The 27,564-nt window shown below is 46.4% G+C and overlaps 2 protein-coding genes across 2 annotated transcripts in view; both read right to left on the bottom strand.

Annotated features, from left to right (window-relative positions):
• LOC135083716 (casein kinase I-like) overlaps window positions 1-1,263 on the bottom strand; it is a 34,742-nt gene extending 33,479 nt beyond the window's left edge. The window contains exon 1 of the mRNA XM_063978435.1: window positions 968-1,263. Within this exon, the coding sequence (XP_063834505.1) occupies window positions 968-1,099 (132 nt within the window). The 5' untranslated portion in view covers window positions 1,100-1,263. The remainder of the gene's footprint in view (window positions 1-967) is intronic.
• A 944-nt stretch (window positions 1,264-2,207) lies between these two features.
• Window positions 2,208-27,564, bottom strand: part of LOC135083728 (4-hydroxybutyrate coenzyme A transferase) — a 29,548-nt gene continuing 4,191 nt past the window's right edge. The window contains exons 2-10 of the mRNA XM_063978452.1: window positions 27,281-27,443; window positions 20,820-20,958; window positions 19,777-19,867; window positions 17,254-17,442; window positions 15,943-16,069; window positions 15,003-15,091; window positions 13,900-14,019; window positions 12,241-12,387; window positions 2,208-2,928 (exon numbers count right to left, since the gene is read on the bottom strand). Coding sequence (XP_063834522.1) covers window positions 2,744-2,928; window positions 12,241-12,387; window positions 13,900-14,019; window positions 15,003-15,091; window positions 15,943-16,069; window positions 17,254-17,442; window positions 19,777-19,867; window positions 20,820-20,958; window positions 27,281-27,443 — 1,250 coding nt within the window. The 3' untranslated portion in view covers window positions 2,208-2,743. The remainder of the gene's footprint in view (window positions 2,929-12,240; window positions 12,388-13,899; window positions 14,020-15,002; window positions 15,092-15,942; window positions 16,070-17,253; window positions 17,443-19,776; window positions 19,868-20,819; window positions 20,959-27,280; window positions 27,444-27,564) is intronic.

The raw sequence follows: 27,564 nt of genomic DNA, 5'->3' as shown, positions 1-27,564 counted from the left end.
ATTTTACATATCAAAGCCATATTAAGTAATGTAAACTGTAATAGATATTATATAAAATGAACAAAATAACTGAAGCTCAGTTTAAACTGTAAATGTTGAAAAATAATAAAGAAAATAGTAATTATTTAATTGATAAAGTTATAAAACTTGCTATACAACTCCCTCAATTTATTTAAATAGACAATACCTTCAAGTTTACGTAAATACATTAATAAGATACATAGTTTTAAACTTCTACAACACATACTTATTTTATAAGGTGACCGGAAGAAGCATAAAACTGCTGATAGAGAGATATCAGACACCTATTGCAATCAAAGCATACCTACTATATGCAGCTAAATGGTTTAATTATTATTCATTCGGGCCATCATTTTACATGTAATATGATTTTCGTGTGGCTTTTAAATACTGTGGTTTACTGGTAGCTCAATATCAATGACTGTAGCAACCACACTGGTAGATATCAAACAAATAACTGGACAGAATAATATTTATTTAATTATACTATTGACATGATTATGATATCAACACTTTATTATCAAGCACTCAAAACAAAGAATAACCTGAATCACACAACCACAAAATGATCATGACTTATAATGGTGATGTTTCAATGTTTGGCTACAAACATTTGGAAAGGCCATCTAATTTTAGGTGCAGATTAGTAAAAGGAAACAGTTTTCATTCATCAACAAACAGCCTGACCTTATTTGTAGGTCAAAACATGTGATTACATTTACGAAAACGACTTTCTAAAGAGTACGAAACTAGGCGCATTGTTATCAAATCGGAGTGCATAATATAGAATGCACCTCAATACCTATGTAGGTTAACATTTGGCCGTCCTCACTGAGAGTGATCCGTCACCGAGTTTCACAATAGCCAACCCACAAGGTATTTTCAGAACAGGTAACTCGGTCAGGTCAACACTACCACATGATCAACAAGTTTGTTATCCACTTACCTCGCCGTTTGACACGTTTATTCCCAAATAGATATCACCAAAGGAACCACCACCAATTCTTCGAATGATCCTGTATTTTCCAGTGATCAACAACTCTCTTTTGAATGCTAACATCTGCTGGAACGACGTCATTGTAAAAGGTTTCACGTAAAAGAAACTAAAATGACAAAATTTTGTAACAAATTCACACAAAATACTCAAATAAACACTAAAAACAAGTTCTGACACGCTAACATTCCATTTATTTGTAGATTTGTGGCTGGCTTTTTCTGAAAGAAAAATGAATGAAATGAAGATTTGACGTATTACTTTGACCAACTAGAACTGATTGTTAGTAATTATTTGTAGAAAGATTTGGCGCTAGTGTATTACGGAGCAGTGGTAGGTGTAAGCGAGACTCAAAGCTAGTTTACAAATTTTGCCGTAGTTTACATAATTTGGTCGCATTATATTTTTATATTACATTACGTTCGGAAATCGGTAGAATGCTGCTGCAACACCTAAAGTTTAATAAATGCAAGTAAATCTTTTCTAACATAATTATGTAATTATTGGTATATTAAAATTAATCAAAAAAATATGATAATATTTATTCAACACAGAAAAGAAACAGTTTTGAGTTGGCCAAGTTAGAGTTGTGGTACTTGTGGTTGCTCTAATAATTTCATACAGGGTGTCCAGTTCTTTAACATTATCTGAATAGGGGTGAGGCCTGAGCCAGAGCCAACGATCTTTGAATGCAGTTCTCTTTATTTTCAAAAATAAAGGAATGTTTACTTTGAGTACTTAAATATTTCTATCGACAGGAGTACTTTCACATCAGGCGTCATTACGATTATTCCATCCTATATATTACGTATTCCTAAGCGTCTGGCCTAGCTTACTTTTTGAAAGTTTCATGGTTCTGCATTTCATGGCCATTTATGTCTTCATTACCCCAAAAAGTATTATGGAATGAGAAATTACTATCATTTTCATTAAAATCCATTCAGCAGTTTTGCGTGAAAAAGTAACTAACATCATCATCAGATAGACTAGGGAAAAAAATATCCCTCGAGTTCGAACTTTAACCAATGTGGTGGGCCGTGGGCCTCTCTTTTTAGCTTTATTTTATATTATTTTATAAAAAGCTACATTGTGCAATATGCATGTGCTAATATGTTAGCAGGAGCTTGCAGGTGCTGATCTGAAAGCCTAGTGTTGATTCTGATGAAAGGGCGTTAAATTAATAAAATGCGAGTTATTAAAATTACATATTTATTGTAAGTAATTTATAAAAAAAAAAGTCAAAATAAAGTGTACACTGTAGTCTATAACAGTACAAATTCATGTAATTTAACAATAAATACAAAAACACCAAAAATACACTGATTCCTTTACGTAAATTCGTTAATAAAAATAAAATAAACTTCGTAGTGATTACAAAAAGGATCAAAATGATTTACGCTTACATTACACTATTTTTTACTATTTTCATTGCTTAGACTATTTTTACTATTGACGTGTATAAGGCATTTCCAGCTAACGAACGACTAGGTAACTAGTAAAGACTCTAGCATTAACAAACATCTGCCAATAACGAAATGCATACGGAATTTGTCATAATACTTACAAATAAAATACTATACAACGCCCACTGCGGCAGTGTAGGCTACAACAGTTACGCTTATTGCTAAAAACTACTAAAGTAGTAGGATTTTTTTCGTTGACAACACAGTTTGTTTTTTTTTTAATTTAAAGTTGCGGCTTGGGGCGTGGGGTTTTGAGTGTTTTTTTTCAAGGTGCAGGCATGCACTTGAGGCGTTCAAAGGCGGCTTTTTCGAGGGCTTCGCGGTGGTCTGGATGAGCGATCTTGATGAGTTCGTAGGCCCTTTGACGGAGAGTCTTGCCGAAGAGGTATGCGATACCTTGTTCTGTGACCACGTAGTGGACGTGTGCTCTGGTTGTCACTACTCCGGCACCTGTGTTGGAAAAAGAGGTAAGATTCAGTATACAGTAATTAATTGTATGTTATAAAGGTTGCAGTTAGGAAGGAGTTGGATGCAATATAGCCCAGGGGCAGTATTTCCCAGAGGAAGGGGAACTAGCCCAGGGAAGGGGGATCTAGTCCAGGGGAGGGGAATCAAGCCCACGGGAGTCAAGTAAAGGAGAGCGGGGTTTAGTCTAGGGGAGCGGGATCTAGACCAGGGAAAGGGGTCTAGTCCAAGGGAGGATGATCTAGACCAGAGGAGGGGATCTAGACCAGGGGAGGGGATCTAGACCAGGGGAGGGGATCTAGACCAGAGGAGGGGGTCTAGTCTAGGGGAGGTGGTCTAGTCCAGAAGAAGGGTCTAGTAGTCTAGGGGAAGGTGGTCTAATCCAGGGGATGGAGATATAGTCCAGGGGATGTTGATATAGTCCAGGGGATGGGGATACAGTCCAGGGAGGGCGGTCTTGTTCAAGGGGGGATCTAGTCCGGGGTGTGGGGCAGTGTCGCCGAGGGACGAGTCTAGTCCAAAGGGGAGCAGTCTAGTTAAGGGGGAGGGGGGAGATGTTTAACCGATTGAGTCCCAGACGGCATTAATTAATGTCATAACAATTAACTCAGTAAAACTGAGTTACGAGTCATAACAATTGATTGTCTATTGTGTCTAGATTCGCGGAGCTTGAAGGATTAATCTCTCAGGCCGAGTAGTCTAGTCCAGAATCAGGTATGTAGGGCCTTCTTTAACTCACCGACTTTGAGCGTGGGCACGATCTTGGACTCGCCCTGGCGCGTGGTGGACACGAGCGCGATGACGGGCTTGCCGCGCCCGTCCACCGCCTCCGCCGCGCCGCGGATGAAGTCCACCTGCCGCCGAGCCAGGGGACATGCTACCCTGCTACTGAGGCAGGGGCAGGCTGACCCGGGAGGAGGGGAGTGTAGTCCAGAGAGTAGTCTAGTCCAAGAGGGGGCTGTCTATAATAAGGGTAGTCTAGTCCAGGTAGGGAGCAGTTCAACCCAGGGGAAGCGTATCTGGTCGGGGAGAGGTTAGTCTAAGAGGGACGCTGTCTAGTTCAGGAGACGAGGGGTCTAGTCCAGGGGACGAGGGGTCTAGTCCAGGGGACGAGGGGTCTAGTCCAGGGGACGAGGGGTCTAGTCCAGGGGACGAGGGGTCTAGTCCAGGGGACGAGGGGTCTAGTCCAGGGGACGAGGGGTCTAGTCCAGGGGACGAGGGGTCTAGTCCAGGGGACGAGGGGTCTAGTACAGGGGACGAGGGGTCTAGTACAGGGGACGAGGGGTCTAGTCCAGGGGACGAGGGGTCTAGTCCAGGGGACGAGGGGTCTAGTCCAGGGGACGAGGGGTCTAGTCCAGGGGACGAGGGGTCTAGTCCAGGGGACGAGGGGTCTAGTCCAGGGGACGAGGGGTCTAGTCCAGGGGACGAGGGGTCTAGTCCAGGGGACGAGGGGTCTAGTCCAGGGGACGAGGAGTCTAGTCCAGGGGTGGCTGTCTAGTCCAGGGGACGAGGGGTCTAGTCCAGGGGACGAGGGGTCTAGTCCAATGGACGAGGGGTCTAGTCCAGGGGACGAGGGGTCTAGTCCAGGGGACGAGGGGTCTAGTCCAGGGGACGAGGGGTCTAGTCCAGGGGACGAGGGGTCTAGTCCAGGGGACGAGGGGTCTAGTCCAGGGGACGAGGGGTCTAGTCCAGGGGACGAGGGGTCTAGTCCAGGGGACGAGGGGTCTAGTCCAGGGGACGAGGGGTCTAGTCCAGGGGACGAGGGGTCTAGTCCAGGGGACGAGGGGTCTAGTCCAGGGGACGAGGGGTCTAGTCCAGGGGACGAGGGGTCTAGTCCAGGGGACGAGGGGTCTAGTCCAGGGGTGGCTGTCTAGTCCAGGGGTGTAATCTAGCACAGTCTAGCTCAGTTCGTCCTGTACCACTCACCGACTTTGAGCGTGGGCACGATCTTGGACTCGCCCTGGCGCGTGGTGGACACGAGCGCGATGACGGGCTTGCCGCGCCCGTCCACCGCCTCCGCCGCGCCGCGGATGAAGTCCACCTGCCGCCGAGCCAGGGGACATGCTACCCTGCTACTGAGGCAGGGGCAGGCTGACCCGGGAGGAGGGGAGTGTAGTCCAGAGAGTAGTCTAGTCCAAGAGGGGGCTGTCTATAATAAGGGTAGTCTAGTCCAGGAGATGGGGAGCAGTTCAACCCAGGGGAAGCGTGTCTGGTCGGGGAGAGGTTAATCTAAGAGGGACGCTGTCTAGTTCAGGAGACGAGGGGTCTAGTCCAGGGGACGAGGGGTCTAGTCCAGGGGACGAGGGGTCTAGTCCAGGGGACGAGGGGTCTAGTCCAGGCGACGAGGGGTCTAGTCCAGGAGGGGTTACTAGCCCAGGGGGTATGTAGGGCTGCTGACCAGAGTGTGTGGTCCACGAGGGGTTGCAGTCTAGTCTAGGGGCGGCTCTATAGCCCAGGGGGTCTAGTCCAGGGGTGGCTGTCTAGTCCAGGGGTGGCTGTCTAGTCCAGGGGTGGCTGTCTAGTCCAGGGGTCTAGTCTAGCTCAGTTCGTCCTCCAGCACTCACCGACTTTGAGCGTGGGCACGATCTTGGACTCGCCCTGGCGCGTGGTGGACACGAGCGCGATGACGGGCTTGCCGCGCCCGTCCACCGCCTCCGCCGCGCCGCGGATGAAGTCCACCTGCCGCCGAGCCAGGGGACATGCTACCCTGCTACTGAGGCAGGGGCAGGCTGACCCGGGAGGAGGGGAGTGTAGTCCAGAGAGTAGTCTAGTCCAAGAGGGGGCTGTCTATAATAAGGGGAGTCTAGTCCAGGTGGGGAGCAGTTCAACCCAGGGGAAGCGTATCTGGTCGGGGAAAGGTTAATCTAAGAGTGACGCTGTCTAGTCAACGAGACGAGGGGTCTAGTCCAGGGGACGAGGGGTCTAGTCCAGGGGACGAGGGGTCTAGTCCAGGGGTGGCTGTCTAGTCCAGGGGTGGCTGACTAGTCCAGGGGTGGCTGTCTAGTCCAGGGGTCTAGTCTACAGTCTAGCTCAGTTCGTCCTGTACCACTCACCGACTTTGAGCGTGGGCACGATCTTGGACTCGCCCTGGCGCGTGGTGGACACGAGCGCGATGACGGGCTTGCCGCGCCCGTCCACCGCCTCCGCCGCGCCGCGGATGAAGTCCACCTGCCGCCGAGCCAGGGGACATGCTACCCTGCTACTGAGGCAGGGGCAGGCTGACCCGGGAGGAGGGGAGTGTAGTCCAGAGAGTCGTCTAGTCCAAGAGGGGGCTGTCTATGATAAGGGTAGTCTAGTCCAGGTAGGGAGCAGTTCAACCCAGGGGAAGCGTATCTGGTCGGGGAGAGGTTAATCTAAGAGGGACGCTGTCTAGTTAACGAGACGAGGGGTCTAGTCCAGGGGACGAGGGACTAGTCCAGGAGGGGTTACAAGCCCAGGGGGTATGGAGGGCAGCTGACCAGGGGGTGTAGTCCACGAGGGGTTTTAGTCTAGTCTAGGAGGGGAGTCTAGATCAGGTGGTGTAGTCCAGGAGGGGTTGCAGTCTATCCTAGGGATGTAGTCCACGAAAGGTTGCAGTCTATCCCAAGAGGGTCTAGTCCAGGAGGGCTTGCAATCTAGTCCAGGGGAAGCAGTTTAGCCCAGGGGGCGTAGTCCACGAGGGGTTGCAGTCTAGTCTAGGGGCGGCTGTATAGCCCAGTGGGGTCTAGTCCAGGGGTGGCTGTCTAGTCCAGGGGTGGCTGTCTAGTCCAGGGGTGGCTGTCTAGTCCAGGGGTGGCTGTCTAGTCCAGGGGTCTAGTCTAGCTCAGTTCGTCCTCCAGCACTCACCGACTTTGAGCGTGGGCACGATCTTGGACTCGCCCTGGCGCGTGGTGGACACGAGCGCGATGACGGGCTTGCCGCGCCCGTCCACCGCCTCCGCCGCGCCGCGGATGAAGTCCACCTGCCGCCGAGCCAGGGGACATGCTACCCTGCTACTGAGGCAGGGGCAGGCTGACCCGGGAGGAGGGGAGTGTAGTCCAGAGAGTAGTCTAGTCCACGAGGGGGCTGTCTATAATAAGGGTAGTCTAGTCCAAGAGAGGGGCTGTCTATAATAAGGGTAGTCTAGTCCAAGAGGGGGCTGTCTATAATAAGGGGAGTCTATTCCAGGTAGGGAGCAGTTCAACTCAGGGGAAGCGTATCTGGTCGGGGAGAGGTTAATCTAAGAGGGACGCTGTCTAGTTAACGAGACGAGGGGTCTAGTCCAGGGGACTAGGGGACTAGTCCAGGAGGGGTTACTAGCCCAGGGGGTATGTAGGGCAGCTGACCAGAGGGTGTGGTCCACGAGTGGTTGCAGTCTAGTCTAGGAGGAGTCTAGATCAGGTGGTGTAGTCCAGGAGGGGTTGCAGTCTATCCCAGGAGGGTCTAGTCCAGGAGGGCTTGCAATCTAGTCCAGGGGAAGCAGTTTAGCCCAGGGGGCGTAGTCCACGAGGGGTTGCAGTCTAGTCTAGGGGCGGCTGTATAGCCCAGGGGTGTCTAGTCCAGGGGTGGCTGTCTAGTCCAGGGGTCTAGTCTAGCACAGTCTAGCTCAGTTCGTCCTCCAGCACTCACCGACTTTGAGCGTGGGCACGATCTTGGACTCGCCCTGGCGCGTGGTGGACACGAGCGCGATGACGGGCTTGCCGCGCCCGTCCACCGCCTCCGCCGCGCCGCGGATGAAGTCCACCTGCCGCCGAGCCAGGGGACATGCTACCCTGCTACTGAGGCAGGGGCAGGCTGACCCGGGAGGAGGGGAGTGTAGTCCAGAGAGTAGTCTAGTCCAAGAGGGGGCTGTCTATAATAAGGGTAGTCTAGTCCAGGAGATAGGGAGCAGTTCAAGTTTCAACCCAGGGGAAGCGTATCTGGTCGGGGAGAGGTTAATCTAAGAGGGACGCTGTCTAGTTAACGAGACGAGGGGACTAGTGCAGGAGGGGTTACTAGCCCAGGGGGTATGTAGGGCAGCTGACCAGGGGGGCGTAGTCCACGAGGGGTTTTAGTCTAGTCTAGGAGGGGAGTCTAGATCAGGTGGTCTAGTCCAGGAGGGATTGCAATCTAGTCCAGGGGTGGCTGTCTAGTCCAGGGATGGCTGTCTTATCCAGGGGTAGCTGTCTAATCCAGGGGTGGCTGTCTAGTCCAGGGGTGGCTGTCTAGTCCAGGGGTGGCTATCTAGTCCAGGGGTGGCTGTCTAGTCCAGGGGCGGCTGTCTAGTCCAGGGGTGGCTGTCTAGTCCAGGGGTGGCTGTCTAGTCCAGGGGTGGCTATCTAGTCCAGGGGTGGCTGTCTAGTCCAGGGGCGGCTGTCTAGTCCAGGGGTGGCTGTCTAGTCCAGGGGTGGCTATCTAGTCCAGGGGTGGCTGTCTAGTCCAGGGGCGGCTGTCTAGTCCAGGGGTGGCTGTCTAGTCCAGGGGTGGCTGTCTAGTCCAGGGGTGGCTGTCTAGTCCAGGGGTGGCTGTCTAGTCCAGGGGTGGCTGTCTAGTCCAGGGGTCTAGTCTAGCTCAGTTCGTCCTCCAGCACTCACCGACTTTGAGCGTGGGCACGATCTTGGACTCGCCCTGGCGCGTGGTGGACACGAGCGCGATGACGGGCTTGCCGCGCCCGTCCACCGCCTCCGCCGCGCCGCGGATGAAGTCCACCTGCCGCCGAGCCAGGGGACATGCTACCCTGCTACTGAGGCAGGGGCAGGCTGACCCGGGAGGAGGGGAGTGTAGTCCAGAGAGTCGTCTAGTCCAAGAGGGGGCTGTCTATAATAAGGGTAGTCTAGTCCAGGTAGGGAGCAGTTCAACCCAGGGGAAGCGTATCTGGTCGGGGAGAGGTTAATCTAAGAGGGACGCTGTCTAGTTAACGAGACGAGGGGACTAGTGCAGGAGGGGTTACTAGCCCAGGGGGTATGTAGGGCAGCTGACCAGGGGGGCGTAGTCCACGAGGGGTTTTAGTCTAGTCTAGGAGGGGAGTCTAGATCAGGTGGTCTAGTCCAGGAGGGATTGCAATCTAGTCCAGGGGTGGCTGTCTAGTCCAGGGATGGCTGTCTTATCCAGGGGTAGCTGTCTAATCCAGGGGTGGCTGTCTAGTCCAGGGGTGGCTGTCTAGTCCAGGGGTGGCTATCTAGTCCAGGGGTGGCTGTCTAGTCCAGGGGCGGCTGTCTAGTCCAGGGGTGGCTGTCTAGTCCAGGGGCGGCTGTCTAGTCCAGGGGTGGCTGTCTAGTCCAGGGGTGGCTATCTAGTCCAGGGGTGGCTGTCTAGTCCAGGGGCGGCTGTCTAGTCCAGGGGTGGCTGTCTAGTCCAGGGGTGGCTGTCTAGTCCAGGGGTGGCTATCTAGTCCAGGGGTGGCTGTCTAGTCCAGGGGCGGCTGTCTAGTCCAGGGGTGGCTGTCTAGTCCAGGGGTGGCTATCTAGTCCAGGGGTGGCTGTCTAGTCCAGGGGCGGCTGTCTAGTCCAGGGGTGGCTGTCTAGTCCAGGGGTGGCTGTCTAGTCCAGGGGTGGCTGTCTAGTCCAGGGGTGGCTGTCTAGTCCAGGGGTGGCTGTCTAGTCCAGGGGTCTAGTCTAGCTCAGTTCGTCCTCCAGCACTCACCGACTTTGAGCGTGGGCACGATCTTGGACTCGCCCTGGCGCGTGGTGGACACGAGCGCGATGACGGGCTTGCCGCGCCCGTCCACCGCCTCCGCCGCGCCGCGGATGAAGTCCACCTGCCGCCGAGCCAGGGGACATGCTACCCTGCTACTGAGGCAGGGGCAGGCTGACCCGGGAGGAGGGGAGTGTAGTCCAGAGAGTCGTCTAGTCCAAGAGGGGGCTGTCTATAATAAGGGTAGTCTAGTCCAAGAGGGGGCTGTCTATAATAAGGGTAGTCTAGTCCAAGAGGGGGCTGTCTATAATAAGGGTAGTCTAGTCCAAGAGGGGGGCTGTCTATAATAAGGGTAGTCTAGTCAAGAGATGGGGAGCAGTTCAACCCAGGGGAAGCGTATCTAGTCGAGGAGGGGTTAGTCTAAGAGGGACGCTGTCTAGTTAACGAGACGAGGGGTCTAGTCCAGGGGACGAGGGGTCTAGTCCAGGGGACGAGGGGTCTAGTCCAGGGGACGAGGGGTCTAGTCCAGGGGACGAGGGGTCTAGTCCAGGGGACGAGGGGTCTAGTCCAGGGGACGAGGGGTCTAGTCCAGGGGACGAGGGGTCTAGTCCAGGGGACGAGGTGTCTAGTCCAGGGGACGAGGGGTCTAGTCCAGGGGACGAGGGGTCTAGTCCAGGGGACGAGGGGTCTAGTCCAGGGGACGAGGGGTCTAGTCCAGGGGACGAGGGGTCTAGTACAGGGGACGAGGGGTCTAGTACAGGGGACGAGGGGTCTAGTACAGGGGACGAGGGGTCTAGTCCAGGGGACGAGGGGTCTAGTCCAGGATTTACTAGCCTAAGGGGTATGTAGGGCAGCTGACCAGGGGGTGTAGCCCACGAGGGGTTGCTGTCTAGTCCAGGGGTGGCTGTCTAGTCCAGGGGTGGCTGTCTAGTCCAGGGGTGGCTGTCTAGTCCAGGGGTGGCTGTCTAGTCCAGGGGTCTAGTCTAGCACAGTCTAGCTCAGTTCGTCCTCCAGCACTCACCGACTTTGAGCGTGGGCACGATCTTGGACTCGCCCTGGCGCGTGGTGGACACGAGCGCGATGACGGGCTTGCCGCGCCCGTCCACCGCCTCCGCCGCGCCGCGGATGAAGTCCACCTGCCGCCGAGCCAGGGGACATGCTACCCTGCTACTGAGGCAGGGGCAGGCTGACCCGGGAGGAGGGGAGTGTAGTCCAGAGAGTAGTCTAGTCCAAGAGGGGGCTGTCTATAATAAGGGTAGTCTAGTCCAGGAGATAGGGAGCAGTTCAAGTTTCAACCCAGGGGAAGCGTATCTGGTCGGGGAGAGGTTAATCTAAGAGGGACGCTGTCTAGTTAACGAGACGAGGGGACTAGTGCAGGAGGGGTTACTAGCCCAGGGGGTATGTAGGGCAGCTGACCAGGGGGGCGTAGTCCACGAGGGGTTTTAGTCTAGTCTAGGAGGGGAGTCTAGATCAGGTGGTCTAGTCCAGGAGGGATTGCAATCTAGTCCAGGGGTGGCTGTCTAGTCCAGGGATGGCTGTCTTATCCAGGGGTAGCTGTCTAATCCAGGGGTGGCTGTCTAGTCCAGGGGTGGCTGTCTAGTCCAGGGGTGGCTATCTAGTCCAGGGGTGGCTGTCTAGTCCAGGGGCGGCTGTCTAGTCCAGGGGTGGCTGTCTAGTCCAGGGGTGGCTGTCTAGTCCAGGGGTGGCTGTCTAGTCCAGGGGTGGCTATCTAGTCCAGGGGTGGCTGTCTAGTCCAGGGGCGGCTGTCTAGTCCAGGGGTGGCTGTCTAGTCCAGGGGTGGCTATCTAGTCCAGGGGTGGCTGTCTAGTCCAGGGGCGGCTGTCTAGTCCAGGGGTGGCTGTCTAGTCCAGGGGTGGCTATCTAGTCCAGGGGTGGCTGTCTAGTCCAGGGGCGGCTGTCTAGTCCAGGGGTGGCTGTCTAGTCCAGGGGTGGCTGTCTAGTCCAGGGGTGGCTGTCTAGTCCAGGGGTGGCTGTCTAGTCCAGGGGTGGCTGTCTAGTCCAGGGGTCTAGTCTAGCTCAGTTCGTCCTCCAGCACTCACCGACTTTGAGCGTGGGCACGATCTTGGACTCGCCCTGGCGCGTGGTGGACACGAGCGCGATGACGGGCTTGCCGCGCCCGTCCACCGCCTCCGCCGCGCCGCGGATGAAGTCCACCTGCCGCCGAGCCAGGGGACATGCTACCCTGCTACTGAGGCAGGGGCAGGCTGACCCGGGAGGAGGGGAGTGTAGTCCAGAGAGTAGTCTAGTCCAAGAGGGGGCTGTCTATAATAAGGGTAGTCTGGTCCAGGAGATTGGGAGCAGTTCAACTCAGGGGAAGCGTATCTGGTCGGGGAGAGGTTAGTCTAAGAGGGACGCTGTCTAGTTAACGAGACGAGGGGTCTAGTCCAGGGGACGAGGGGTATAGTCCAGGGGACGAGGGGTCTAGTCCAGGGGACGAGGGGTCTAGTCCAGGGGACGAGGGGTCTAGTCCAGGGGACGAGGGGTCTAGTCCAGGGGACGAGGGGTCTAGTCCAGGGGACGAGGGGTCTAGTCCAGGGGACGAGGGGTCTAGTCCAGGGGACGAGGGGTCTAGTCCAGGGGACGAGGGGTCTAGTCCAGGGGACGAGGGGTCTAGTCCAGGGGACGAGGGGTCTAGTCCAGGGGTGGCTATCTAGTCCAGGGGTCTAGTCTAGCACAGTCTAGCTCAGTTCGTCCTCCAGCACTCACCGACTTTGAGCGTGGGCACGATCTTGGACTCGCCCTGGCGCGTGGTGGACACGAGCGCGATGACGGGCTTGCCGCGCCCGTCCACCGCCTCCGCCGCGCCGCGGATGAAGTCCACCTGACCACCGAAGCCGGAGTACATGCGGGTTCCTGCGGAAGAATTTTAACCTTATTTTATTTAATACACATTAAACTCTTAAACTCTTTAAGTTAACTTTTAAACTCTCAAAAGTTTTACTCTCAAAGTCTTTGGTTCCAATAGACGATTTTGACGCGCATACATTAGGGATTGCTACTAATTTATAAAATAGATTTGATTCCACCTCTTCATTTGATATGTGTGCCGGGTCATCCTGTGGCTACGAACACCTCCACATCTATGCATGCCCCATGCATGCATAGATGTGGAGGTGGATTTTTTATAAGTGTATTCGGACAGGAGCAATGTCATTTAGATTAAGAACTCACAAAGCGGTTTTTACATGCGCAGTATTGCGGGCACGCAGCTTTCTTTAAAGTAATTTTAATATTTTCTTACGCATGAATATTTTGATTATTTTTTCGCTTGGTGTGCGGACGAAGGTGCATCGTGTTAAACGCTTTGACATCATAATTACTGTCTTGTGATGGGAGCTGTTTTGCAATCGGAGTGTGTAGCCTGATGTGCTGTCGACTGTACCTACCTAGTCTTTGTTCATTAAGTAACAGTGTTGTATTCTTCGCCTACCAGTAAGGAAATCGGTGTGTTTTTTTAGTGATAACTGTGTTACTTGTACTGCAACCGGAGTAGTATTGCTGTGTTATAGCAGTGCCTCTTGCCCTCCGAGTATCCACGGAAGACCAGCGTCGTGGTGTCCCTTACGACACCTCGACATGATGCTGAGTGGATACCGTTTCGGTGACACGCACATTACCTACTCTCTTTACTTATGTTAAATATTTTTGATTTGTGTCGCTGAATAAAATATATCATTTTCATTTTCAATTTACGCCCGCGGCGTGCGCGGCTCTTTCTTTGCGGCGTTTCTAATGGCTCAGTCAGCCCGTATCGATACCAGCTGTGATACAGCGTCTGACACTTATAGCTTTTTAGGCACTGTGATCACCAAGATACCAAGATCCACCCGCTAGTGCAGAATCAGAATCAGAATCATCATTTATTTGCTATAAATGTGGTACAGGAGATGGATACAGTTAATGGTTAGGTTTCACAATTAGTCATTTCTGACATGCAAATATTAAATTAATTAATTATTAAACATTTCAACAAATTACATTAAAATATTATCAATGTAAGATATTTTTTTTTATGTGATAGGAGGCAAACGAGCAGACGGATCACGGATCAAAGATGTCAATATAAATGTCAATATAGATACTCAATGTCAAAAATTGTCGATGTCAAAGATTCACCAAGCATAATTCAATAACAATTACATACATAATTGCAAATGTCATCTAATAATAATTTATCACATCAATATAATTATTCAAAGACTCTTATTGACTTATCTGTTAAATATTCCTGCACTGTGTAATAACATTTGCTAACCAATAATTTAAATAAGCGTGTCTTAAATGCTCGAATAGGCAGTGTTTTTATTTCAGTCTGCAGTCCGAATGAGGTCTTAGCCTTACTCCGAGATCTGAGGGCATACTGACCGATGGAGTCGGCGCAGACCTGGCCGGTGAGGTCCACCTCGATGCAGGAGTTGATGGCCGTCATGGTCGGCTGTAGAGACACGATGTGTGTATTGTTCACATAGTCGATCTCCAACATTTCTGGGGACAAGGGAATTTAAACCTTAATGTCAATGCGCTAGGGCAGTAGTAGATTTGCTTTTTGCGCGCAAGTTTTGTAAGAAATTGAAACAAAATAGTGACATTGTATGTGTAAACAAACAATACCATCCATTAAAGGCTCCAGACATCAGTGTGGAGCATAATCAGCGCAACAAAAAATAGCGCAATATTTTGTTGCAATTTCTTACAAAACTTGCGCGCAAAAAGCAAATCTAGTATGTAAAATCATCAAACTTCTAACGCTCGTAACTCAGTTCAGACTGAGTTTAGAGGTATACATGCCATAGTAAGTTTAGTTTATTACACTATTTTGTAATCAAAAAACAAGGCTTGGTCGATGGCCGCGCGAAAAAAAAAAGACGCCACCTTCCATACAAAATCTGGCATTGCCATTTGGTAAAATGGTTCCTCATGACTTAAAGGTTAAGAACCACTGGGCTAGGGTTTTGTTAGAAAAAGGCCTAGAAGTTTTACGCCCGTATTCACAAACGATGCTCGCTTGAGTGAAGCGGCAAATCGAACGCATAGAGTTGAATAGAGCTCTGTTATTGGTTCGTGTGTCACCCTGTGCGTCCACGCGCACTGGGAGACCTCATAGTAATGTTTGAGAATGCGTTATTATATTTGTTTAATTGACTATCCCGCTGGGTTTATTCTTATTGCAACTGTTAACGTAAATAATCTGAATTTAATTACATGACAAATCGTAACGGGACTATTCGCACTTCTCGTTGCCACCACTGCAACTTCTGAGTAGCCAGGATCTACAGCCTGACCGCCAATAAAACACATCAGTGAAGGTCAAGTTTGTCCCGGGGGAAAGTTAAACTGTCATTGGACCCGCGATAAAATTAATCAGAAGAACATAGGAGGAGTTTGAAGTTAAGGTTCGACATGAGAAATTAATTGCCTGTGGGGTTAACAATACATTAAAAAGCTAGCGAAACTGGTTCTAAACTCACCAATGAAGGGGTTGTTGTCCACGAAATCATACAACTCCTTGTTGCCGACCAGGAAACTGCCCACAATACGTCCCTTGTGATTTTTCTTCCTGAAATATCCAAGCAGTTATATTAAATCTTATGGTATTGAGTTAGAAATATTATCAATAAGGATTACTTTATCTGGCTTTTTGTGATATTTAATCCCTTGAATGAAAAGATTCCCAACAGTCGGGAATTAATTGGGTAGTTGACATCACTTACATAATTTCAATATTTTCAATACACAACTTTTTTAAGATTGTAACAATGCAATGGATAGCACAACTCGCTAAACATTTTGGCATTTATGTATCCTATGTAGTTGCAACTGGTGCAATTTTTAGGTTACTTAACGTGAAAAAGGGTGAAGTGTATCGAAAATTGGCGTGATATCAATAATTCTCATCAAATGACAATACATAAAAAAGTAATCTGTCTGTAACGGACTTTTAATCATGATAGCGAAGCCGTAAGCAGAAAATCTAGTACATCAGAAGCGTGAAGTTTCCTTTTGCAACAAAAATGTCGTTTCATGTCGACTGTAGGCCCATACTGGAATAAACAGTCTCTTCCCAGTGGGAAAATTCCCACATACTGGAATAGTGTTTTCCCAGTGGGAAAATAATTCCCACCTAATGGAATAGTGTTTTCCCGGTGGGAAAATAATTCCCACATACTGGAATAAAGCGTTTTCCCAGTGGGAAAATAATTCCCACTCGTTGTTGACAAACAAAAATATTTTCTTATGTCTACTGTAGTGTAGGTCTACACTGGAATTAAGTGTTTTCCCAGTGGGAAAATAATTCCCACTCACTTGTTGGTGACGCAGCCGCGGCGTAACAAAAATAACTTCTCATGTCGACTCTAGGTCCACACTGGAATAAATTATTTTCCCAGTGGGAAACTAATTCCCACTCACTTGTTGTTAGTGACGCAGCCGCGGCGCACGAGGTCGATGACGCCCACGCTGAACATCTCCGAGTGAATGCCAAGGTCCTTGTGGTTCTTCAGGCAGGACAGCACCGCGTCCGGGATGCTGCCGATACCTGTAGAAGTAACATTTTGTGAGTAACCTGGTGGAAAACACTACGTGAGTATCTTTTGCAAGACATACGAGTAATAGAGTTTGACAGTTAGGCCCAGAACAGACGGTGAAACGCAACTGCAACGAAACTGCAACTGGTAGTTACTTTTGAGCTGCATCTAAGTTTCTGCCATAGCGTCCGTTGAGAGACCACACATGACGCGACCAGTTTGAAACTTTCAGTTTCAGTTTCATTCATAAGAATCATCAGAAGGTTGCAGTTTCGTTGCAGTTGCGTTTCACCGTCTGTTCTGGGCCTTAATAGAATACTATTTAAAAGCAGACGCTTACATTATAGATCACCTTGATTTCGTCACTAGCTAGCCCAAGATGCGCGTCATGGGCTCCCAATGCTCCCATACATTTGTCGTGTAAAATCGACGATAAGATTATATCGTGGCGCGCTTCTAGGTCCTCAGGCATTCTCTTCATTCTACAGAGGAGACTAATCTCCACTACAGAAGGACGACCCTCTCTAATTTATCAGAGGATCCGGGAATTTATGTCCTCAGCCTTTTAGGTATTTTTAGGCGCCTTTGCCCCCGTGCTGAGACCAAGATTACCGCTATAATTAATTTAAGCATTACCGCTGCTAATGACTTTTCACATGGCTATATCAAAGCACTATATCTTTTGCTTACCCATTTGCAATGTAGCTCCATCTTCCACCAGATTCTCCCCAATCAGCTGTCCGATCTTGATCTCTTCAGGGCTGGCGCCTTTACCGCCGTGTTCAGACCAAAAACATCTCTTCAAAAGCTTAAGTTAGCCAGGCATTGACATTTTATAGTTGCCAGTATATTTCTAATTCTTACCCATTTGCAGTGTAGCTCCATCTTCCACCATATTATCTCCAATCAACTGTCCGATCTTGATCTCTTCAGGGCTTGCGCCTTTGCCGCCGTGTTCAAATCAAGACATCACTCTTTAAAAGGCTGTTGACTAAAGGCTCTTTGGTTGGCTAAAGTTCTAAAACTTACCCATCTGCAAGGTAGCGCCATCTTCCACAAGATTCTCTCCAATCAGCTGCCCGATCTTGATCTCTTCAGGGCTGGCACCTTTGCCCCCCGTGTTCAAACCAAGCCATATCTCTTTTGAAGGCCGTTGACTAAAGGCTCTTTGGTTGGCTAAAGTTCTAAAACTTACCCATCTGCAAGGTGGCTCCATCTTCCACCAGATTCTCCCCAATCAGCTGCCCGATCTTGATCTCTTCAGGGCTGGCACCTTTGCCTCCGTGTTCTGGCAGCGGCGTATTATCGCTAACAGCATAGTCGATGTGCGACATGTGAATGATCGCGTCGCCGAAGGTACGCGGCATGTTGACGTTTACTTGTGCTGGAAAGAGACGGAAGATTTTTCAGTAAATTTCGCGGCAAGTTGACTTTTACTTGACAAATTGTGCTGGATGTTTGCTTAGCTTGGCCTAATGCCCGTTTCCACCATCAATCCCTAGTTTTTAAGTGACCCCTTTGAAAACTAAATTCCTGTATCCATAGGGGTCACTTAAAAATTAAGGATTGATGGTGAAATCGGACGTAAGATTAGTATAAAAATGTTTTAGGACTTATCAATACCGAGACACCAGTTTCAAAGGGTTTAGTTATAATAGCCAATCAAATCGCATTAAAGTAACAAAAGAAGAATAATATGTTCTATTTCGTAAACAAACAGTTTTGTTTTAGTTAAATATTTATCTTATGTTTATATTTTGTGAGAAAAGTGTCATAAGTTTATATTATTATTTACTCAGCATTAAAAGTAATTGCTGTTTTTTTAGGTCATTGCAGCGTGACTTGAATGTTTTATCACTCCAGTACATTGCCCTCTGATTTACAATAGTTATAATTTATATTTATTTATGCCATTGCTAAAAATGCAAAAGTGACTATTAAACTTTTGTTTATTGGTTCCTTGAGGAGTCCTACCGGTGTTCAACCGAATAAAGTCACCCGGGGCAAAAGCAACTATGAGGCTAGTGACTACATTCATTTTATTCTTAATCTGATTGATTTTGAGTGAAGTATCATCTGTTGAAACATAGAACAATTATTGCTTTTTTATGCTTCAACAAATGACACTGTTCAAAATCCATCATTTAAGAAAGAAAATCAATTAGTCACTTTAACCTCATCTATATCTATAAAAGCGAAAGGTCACTGATTGACTGACTCACTCATCACGAAATCTCAGAAACTATAAATGCTAGGAGTCTCAAATTTTGCATGGGGGTTCCTTTTAGAACGTAGGTTCTCACTAAGACGGGATTTTCCAAAATTCAACCCCTAAGGGGGAAAAACGCGTACGAAATCGCGGGCGACCGCTAGTATATCATAGTTGCGTTCGCCCCGGGTGACCTTATTCGATTTGCCACTTATATGAGTATTTCTCAAAAAAAATGTACGTAACGAAACGGTAGTAACGAAATAGTAAGGCCATAAGGCTTGTTATACATTGGCGAAATATTGTGAATGCTCTTCATTTATTCAATTCGAAATATTTGTAAGTATGCACCCAAATACGGGGTAATATTAAGGGGTTAGAAATAAAATAAGGGAGTAATCATTCATACTATTTTAATAAAATTATTTTTGTTCCATCATGTTTATCCATTTTGAGTCGTTCTCTGTAAGCTTTTTGCCTTTCGGCATTGGTTTTTGGCGGCATTCCTAAAAAAACAAAAGAAGTAATCACATAAAAACGTAATCTAAATGATTTGATAATTTTTTGCTGGCGGCACTTCTGTAAAGCAGATAGTATCCAATCCTTTTGTTATTAACGCTCTATATTTTTTGAAATAAACTAACTAACATTACTATGCTTAGTCAGGTAATAACAGTATACACTCAGCATTATGTTGTACTTTTTCGTAATGTAACGAAATTCGTAAAAAACGTAACGAAATATTAGACAAAATGAGATCAGAAACAAGTATTTTTTTGATAAAATTTGTTACAGCAAATATAAAAGCTTACTAAATGTTCGTACCACACGTATTACAAAAAATGGTTAAATGAAGACTTACCGTTCTATATAAAATCGCTGATTTTACTGCCTGTTACGAAAAAGTAATCCCACAAAACACACACGTTTTCACTAATTTTCGCGATAGATGTTATGGCGGAGACGTCAGGCCAACAGCCATTCAGAGTGCAGCTATTGTTGTCCGTGTAAAATAAATACGGAATTGTTCAGAATCCATGGGAAAGTAGAAATAAATCGTAACTAAAGAGTAAATAACGAAATAGTAAATGAGAGCGACTCATTTTGTTTTTTTGCTTTAAATTGCCAATTCATTATGACACCCCATAGAAAATCAATTTGATACAGAAACTGCGATTACTGTAGAACGATAATACAAAGAAATTTACAATAATTTAGTTACGTATCGCATTTTATGAAACAAAAATACATGAAAAAGCTAGGGTGGCAAACAGGTTTTTGTATGAAAGGTAAAAAAGGACTATTTTTAAAATATCTAAATATTTGGTAATAAGTAGGATTATAGCTATAATTCTTCGTTATCTTAAAGATTAATATTCATCCTTCAAAATTGTGTGTGTGTTTTTTTGTGTGATGATTTATAAATATAAAACTTTTGAACTGTTTCAAAGCACACTTTTTTTTTTCAAAATGTACATTTTTTTTGAGAAATACTCATATAAGACTTACCGATGATAGTCTTGGAGTTGACCAGCGCCGACCTGACACAGTCCACCGAGGTGCCCAGGCTGCAGTAGCCGTGCTGGTCTGGGGGAGACACCTGGACAGATTAGCAAAAATTCATAAGACCTTGTAAAACAACTGCCCAAGATTCGCGTCACGATATAATTTTAATCGTGGTATTATTATATCGATTTAACTAAAGCCTGGTCCGTGACCGCTCGCACACTCACTGCGGGCGCCCGTCGCACAGTCGCGACAGCAATATAATTACGCGCGAGCGATAAGGATGGGTAGCTTGGGGTCATTGGACAAAATTCTACGTGCTCACGGACCAGGCTTTAGATAGGGAAACTAGCTACATAGATTGTTCATAATGTTCTGAACATGGCACTTTTAAATCAAGGAGGTCAACGAAAAACAAATATAGCTTGTTGGTTCTTGCAGGTTTGGTTACACGACATACAAGAAGATTAAAAGGTAATTAATTACGTTCGTTCGTTTCAGCCGAATGAAGTCCACTGCTGGACAAAGGCCTCTCCCGTGGATTTCCACAAAGACCGGTCCTGCGCCTCCCACATCCAGGCACCTCCCGCGACCTTCACCAGTTCGTCGGTCCGCCTAGTGGGAGGCCTGCCCACACTACGTTTTCCAGCTCGTGGTCGCTACTCGAGAACCACTGTCATTTAAGTTTAGCAATTTTGCAGGATGTTGGTTACTTTGTTTTCCTGCGAATCTTCTCATTTTTGATCTGAGCAATCGTATTCATTTGACAGTGCATAATGTACGATAAAGTCAGTTAAACAAAGCGTTTGACAGAATAATCGTACATTATGAACTGTTAAAAATGATTACGATTGCTTTACACAATTCCACCTCTAATCACGCAGGTATAATTATTTTATTTTTTGTTTAATAGATTACCTGGATGATTATAAAGGTAACATTTCTGGCGCTGGATGCAGGCCGCTACCAACCGGGCGATGTGGAAATCATTGGAAGCACATGTTCAGCAGTGGGCGTCCTGTGGCTGAAATGCTGATGATGTTTACCTGGATGACAGCAATGTCGGGCTGGATGATCTTCCTATGGAACAGTTTGGGGATGTCCTGGAGGAAGATCGGGATGGCGTCCGAGCGGCCTTCAGCGACCGACTTGCGGACGTTCGCAGCCATGAAGAGAGAGACCGACCTGGAACAATTAGAATGCGATTGAGAAATCGAATCCCACAAAAAACATTAAAATGTAAAATGTGAAAAAGTTATTAGATCTCATGTAGAACCAAGCTTCTAAGTACCCTTTTGCGCATGCGAATCTGCTCCGCATGCGGGTTGCCTGCATTTCATTATTTTATACGTTTTTCCTATTACGCTGACTACACGCACGCAATCAGCAGCGTGATTACTCGTACATTTAATCTAAAGAGCGTGCCGAAATTTACATCACAGGAAAAAGGCACTTACTCTACCTACACGCCCTAACTCTACCTTAGTCAAAATATACTCAACATCAAATAAACCGCACCTTCCGCGACGCGCACTTTAAAGATTGTCTTCTGACACAATCATGGTGCCCCAACAATATTGGTGTTATTTGAAAGCCCAATAAATATCCTTAAAGAAAAACACATATATATATACCATAAATGTGACTTGAAAAGAGACCTCACTTTGGGCTCACCTCTGGGATCAATTAGACCAATTTTTATGGTTATAATACCAAATAATGATCTCACGTGTCCTCTTTAACAGATGGATAGCGATTAATTGCAACTTAACTGTTTTATAGCCATAAAAGTTGGCTCAAGCGTAACTACCTATTTTTTTATAAGTGACTCTGAATCCTTCTAAAGACACATTTTTGGGGTAAAAACCTTTCCTTTAATGAAATGAAGTTTAGAACTAGGCTTTTAAATGGTGCCAATACTGCCAATATTGGTGGGATATGGGGTTGCATACGTTTGAAAGTGCTTGTCGCGGTAGGTGCGGTTTATTTGATGCCGAGTGTATGTAGCATGTTCGTGCCTTCAGCCGTGTCACATATGAGCGTAAGGTAAAACAATAACTGTTCATCATGTAGGTACTTTCCTGTCAACAAAGTTCTTGTAGTAAAAATTTTGTTTTACCTTTTGAAATCACGTTTAACATAAAATGCTTGTTAACAAGGTGCTAATTATGTGCTTGACATTTGCAAAGGTAGAATTTTACTTTATTTGCATAAACATAATTATTTATCTGAAATCTGAATACTCGTACTTACCTATTTGATATGGAGAGAGGATTGTTGATTTTACAACCGTAGGTTTTTTGTTCACGGTCGCCAAAGTCATTTTTGACCGCCCGAAACATAAGCTGCAACCACACCAACGCGTGCAGATCGCCATCGCAGCGCCGGCGCGATCATAGGCCAACGACAGGTCGCGCGACCCATGACAGTCCACGCGACCTGTCATTGGCCTATGATCGCACCGGCACCAGAGTAAATATAAATGAGTAGGTCATCTTCATAAAAACGCATCGAGCGCGGTTTGTATGTGAGCGCGCCAATATACGTATGCGGCGCGCACGCACACACTGACAAAATTCGGTGCAACCACGACTGGCTCCCCGCTAAATTTTGTCTGTGTGTGTACAAACCGCGCCTCGCGTCGGTGCGTTTCTATGAAGATGACCTACTCATTTGTATTTACTCTGCCGGCACGCACCGGCGCATGGCGATCTGCACGCGTTGGTGTGGTTGAAGCTTTAGGCCCGATTTCCACCAAGGCGGAGCAGAGAAATATTTTGAATAACCAATCAGATTTAATTCAGATTGGATGAAATTGACAGAATTAAATCTAATTGACTACACAATAATTTTAAAAGGTAAAATGCATCTCGTTCTTCTTAAGCCAAGTAGTTCGCGTTTATCTCAATAGCATCACGAGGTAAACAACGTGCGACAAGGACACACAGATATTGTTTTATTAATCTGTGTATTTACATAATGATAGCTTATAGACATTTTTCATAGTCAATACCTACAAAGTGCAATACAGTAGACAGTATTAAAATTTATTATCTGGGGGCTTAGTGCGAGTTTACATCAAACGTACATTCAATGTAGATAGTGTGCGTCCCTAGCGGGTACTTTCAAGAAATAAATCTTCATAGATATTTTCAATGTAAACTCGCTAAGCACACCGATAAATGCACAATTTTGCTGCAAAATCGTACCCATTCCAACGACTTAAGATACTATGTTTATGCTTTATGTGCTGTCGTTTTTGCAATCGGCTATCTCGAATTCAAATCGAATTTCACATTATTTACAGACACTGAAAAACTTTTATCTGAAGATAAAATGCCGTTTCGACGTATTGTCTTTAAACTAGTAGGCCAGTAGAATTAAACACAAAAAGTGATTAAATCTGAAATAATTCCTACAAAAGATTTTTTTGCTTTAATGGCTTCATTGGTTGCCCATTAAGACTCTCCTAAGTTTTCGACTTCGACGGAGTTGTGCTTAAGTGGTGGGGGCCCCCGAAAGGGGCGTTTTTTCGGTTTTCCGGTTATACCGCGTAAAGGACTTACCCTATCGAAAAGTGGTCTTCATGACGGTTGAAGGGCACTTAATCCTGCATTGAATAAGACCCAATTCATATGTTTTGGACAAACCGTTCTCGCGCTAAAGTTCGGCAAAGTAGAAAATATACGTATAATTAATGACCCTCTCCACGTCCAATGGCTTGTTACCCACATGCTTCCAAGCCTTGTTAAGGGTCGCCTTAACCAGTGTAACCCTAACAAGGCTCACGAGTTTGATTCGCTTATCCTTGTTCGTCCCAGCCGTTCCTTAACTGCGGTTGCTGCACCTCTTCCTCGCACTCTCCTGAACGACTCTGTGTTACCTAATGTGGCTGCCCCTCTTCCTTGTACCCTCCTGTACGATTTAATTGCTTAGCCATATGCCTGGTCCAAGGTTCGACGCCACAAAATCAACTTCGTACGAGTGAAAATAGTTTAAATACTATTTCCCGTGCTTGCAACATTTTTCTTTACTGCTTCGCCTCTATTAGTCGTAGAGTGATTGTATATATCTTATAGCCTTCCTCAATGTATGAGCTATTCAACACAAAAATAATGATTTCAATCAAACTAGTAATTCTTAAGATTAGCGCGTTCAAACAAACAAACAAAAAACTCTTCAGCGTTTTAATATGAACTTGTTGTTGTTGATTTTTGGCGTCGAACCTTAGACCAGGCATACGGCTAGGCAACGTAGTCATGCAGGAGGATACAAGGAAGAGGGGCAGCCACAGTAGGTAACACAGAGTCGTTCAGGTGAGTGCCAGGAAGAGGTGCAGCAACCGCAGTTAAGGAACGTCTGGGACGAACAAGGATAGGCGCATCAAGCTCGTAAGCCTTGATAGGGTTACACTGGTTGAGGTGGCCCTTTTCAAGACTTTGAAGCCTGTGGGTAACAAACCATTGGACGTGGAGAGGGTCATTAATTATACGTATATTTTCTACTTTGCCGAACTTTAGCGCGAGAACGGTTTGTCCAAAACATATGAATTTGGTCTTATTCAATGCAGGATTAAGTGCCCTTCAACCGTCATGAAGACCACTTTTTGATAGGGTAAGTCCTTTACGCGGTATAACCGGAAAACCGAAAAAATGCCTCTTTCGGGGGCCCCCACCACTTAAGCACAACTCCGTCGAAGTCGAAAACTTAGGAGAGTCTTAATGGGCAACCAAAGAAGCCATTAAAACAATAAAATCTTTTGTAGGAATTATTTCCGATTTAAAAGCTAATTCTACTGGACTATAGACGGATTGTGCATTATTATTGATCCCGTGATCATAATATTAGAGAATTAGACTCTAGACTAGAAGATCTGGGTAAGATTCCTAGGTGGTGTTCAGGTTGAAAACATTTGTACCCAGTTTGGATATAGGTAACCTCAAAGGCTTAAAAAAAGAAAATGCTAGATTATAAGATCTACGAACGCAGGGCCCTGGAAAAGGGATGGTCTGAAAATAAATAATCTAATATCTCAAAAAGTGAAAAAAAATATATATTATAAAATTCAGGTCAGATACAGCAATTTCAAACGCCTAGCTATGGCGACACATAAAGCATGAAGTCTCTTTACGGTAAGCGAAAAAAGAAAATCGACCACGAGTATCGTGGCCTTGACCTAAAGCCATGCTAGTCATAAATAATGAGTAGGTACCTAGTGGCCCATTAAGCTACATAGATTTCTACAGATCATGATGCTCACATAACATGTCAGGTTTCCTTGACCTTCAACGGAAACCCAGCAACCAAAAACACCGATGCGTTGAAGTGAGTCTTATCAGTTATATCTATAAGTGCCAATAAAGATGTGTTTATCTCAATCCAGGTACCTGACAACTGATATGTAAGCCCCATCAGTGGGTGATAAGGAGTCAAAGAGAAGTTTGGCATGCCCATGTACGAGGGACTAATATTCGAGTTTGTTATACTATCACAACTATCATTTAGTCCCGAACTAAGCAGAGCATCATACTAAACACTAAATACCCATAGAATTTTTAGAAGCTGTAAAAGATGCTATTCTGCAACATAAAATTATAGATAGTCTGACTATGCTATCGACTATACTAAGTGTATAGTCCTACTAATATTATAAATGCGAAAGTTTGGATGTCTGGATGTTTGTAACTCTTTCACGCAAAAACTACTGAACGGATTTTGATGAAACTTTACAGTATTATTGTGTATAACTCTATGTACTGTGAAGATGTCTACTATGTATTGTGAAGATCGGTGACAAACTAAATTTCACGCGGGTGAAGCCGCGGGCAAAAGCTAGTTAAAGATAAAAACGCTTGTCACTTCCCTCCGAAAGAGCTCAATCAGATACTTAGACAGGTATAAAGTTTATACCTAAGCCATCAGCTGTGATGAACAATCAATGACATACTATTGATTGATGATATGCACTATTAATGATTCATAAAACTACAATGGCTACTCATTTGTCAATGTAACTACTATCAACAGCCAAAGAATCTGCCCCCAAAAATACATTGTAAACAGACGATGACATACTAATAATACTATGACATTAATATACGTTCTAAGACGACATAACAAGGCGTGACGTCAATTATTAAACTGGACCAACTCGTATTTCTCAGATAATACGCAAATGTATCATAACATAACAATCTATGGCAGTCCACTGCTAGGCAGTAAAGTTTTTCTAAAGAGCGACACTGCCAACAATCTTCTTGAGGTCGTCAGTCCATTAAGGAACGTCCTACTACGATTGCCAAGACTTGATCTCCACTTAAGAACCCATTTATTCCATTTTAATCGGTTTTGCGATGGATATGGCCGTCCCACTGCCACTTTAGCTTACTTACTATTTTTTTTGGTCTACCACGAAATTATGATCTTACTTTAGGTTTTTCATAATGTAACAGTAATCTTATTAAAGGTTTCTCAAATGCGCAAAATTTTCGTACCAAAAGTTCTTTGCTCCTTCCAGAATTTAAAGTGCCTTTGCAAATCCTGCAATAATACGGGCAATGACATCGTCTTGTGTCGTCAGTCTCAAAATAAGCATAAACGTGGATATAAACTGAATGCACAATTTCGACAAACATTGACCCTTATTTCTTTAGTAATAAGATTCAAAGGGCAACTTTTTATGTTAACTGTACTCGCGTTAAATTATACGCGTAGGCGTGGCGCCAACTCGTTTTGCCGATACACGAAACTCGTAAACAACGCACTACATTATTAAGATGTAATAAAAACTCGTTAATTTTATCAGTATTAAGAAATGCGTCATTAACGGTCAAATAGATATACCGAGCAATATTATTTATTTATGCTGTATGTAAGGTCATGTTAACAGTAACCTGTACGATAAACCTTGCCTTGCTTTCGACGCATTTTTGTCTGAACTTTGTACAAGACGGATATTATGATTTATTTTGACGAAGAGGTGACATAAGTTTGCCTGCCCTATTGTATTCAAAATAAATGGTGTTGCTCGGCCTTCCGATTATAAAGGACGCCAGTTCGATCTCTGCAGTATTATTAATAGATCTATTGAAACCACGATAGACGTACGAGATCGAATCAGAAATGAGGAGATCCGTAAACGAACTAAAGTCGCTGACATAGCCCGACGGATTAGCAAGCTGAAGTGGCAATGGGCAGGGCACATAGTACGCAGAACTGACGGCCGATGGGGCAGCAAGGTTCTGGAGTGGAGGCCACGTAGAACGTCTCATAAAGGAAGGCGCTGGATGCAGGCCGCCAACAACCGGCCATTATGGAAATCATTGGGGGACGCCTATGTTCAGCAGTGGACGTCCTATGGCTGAAATGATGATGATGATAATGTATGCTAACTAACCTGAACTTGACCTTCACTAGTTGTGTTTTTATTGGCGGTCAAGCTGTAGATCCTGGCTACACAGGAGTTGCTGCGGTGGGTAAGAGAGGTGGGAATAGTCCCGTAACTAACCTGAAAATGTCCTTGTACTCAGGCGCGACATAAGCGGCGTCCTTCTCCGTGTGCATGTGGACCACTTTGATGTCCTTCATGGAGCCAGCCTTGCCGACCTCCGTCATGGCATTCAGTAGAGGTACCGGCGTCGCAGCCGCACCTTGCGAGTAGACTGTTTGTCCTGGAAAGTTGGAAAAGAGGAATAAGCTTGGATGAGAAAGAAAGACAGGAAATATTTCATTTGTCGAGTTCTTATTGTAGTTCCCTACAGATTGCCGCTGGGGTCACGGATATAAGAAAAA

Source organism: Ostrinia nubilalis, chromosome 24 (assembly GCF_963855985.1).
Source record: "Ostrinia nubilalis chromosome 24, ilOstNubi1.1, whole genome shotgun sequence".
Taxonomy (NCBI): domain Eukaryota; kingdom Metazoa; phylum Arthropoda; class Insecta; order Lepidoptera; family Crambidae; genus Ostrinia; species Ostrinia nubilalis.
The sequence above is the reverse complement of the archived record's forward strand: the minus strand, read 5'-3'. Positions and strand labels throughout refer to the sequence as shown.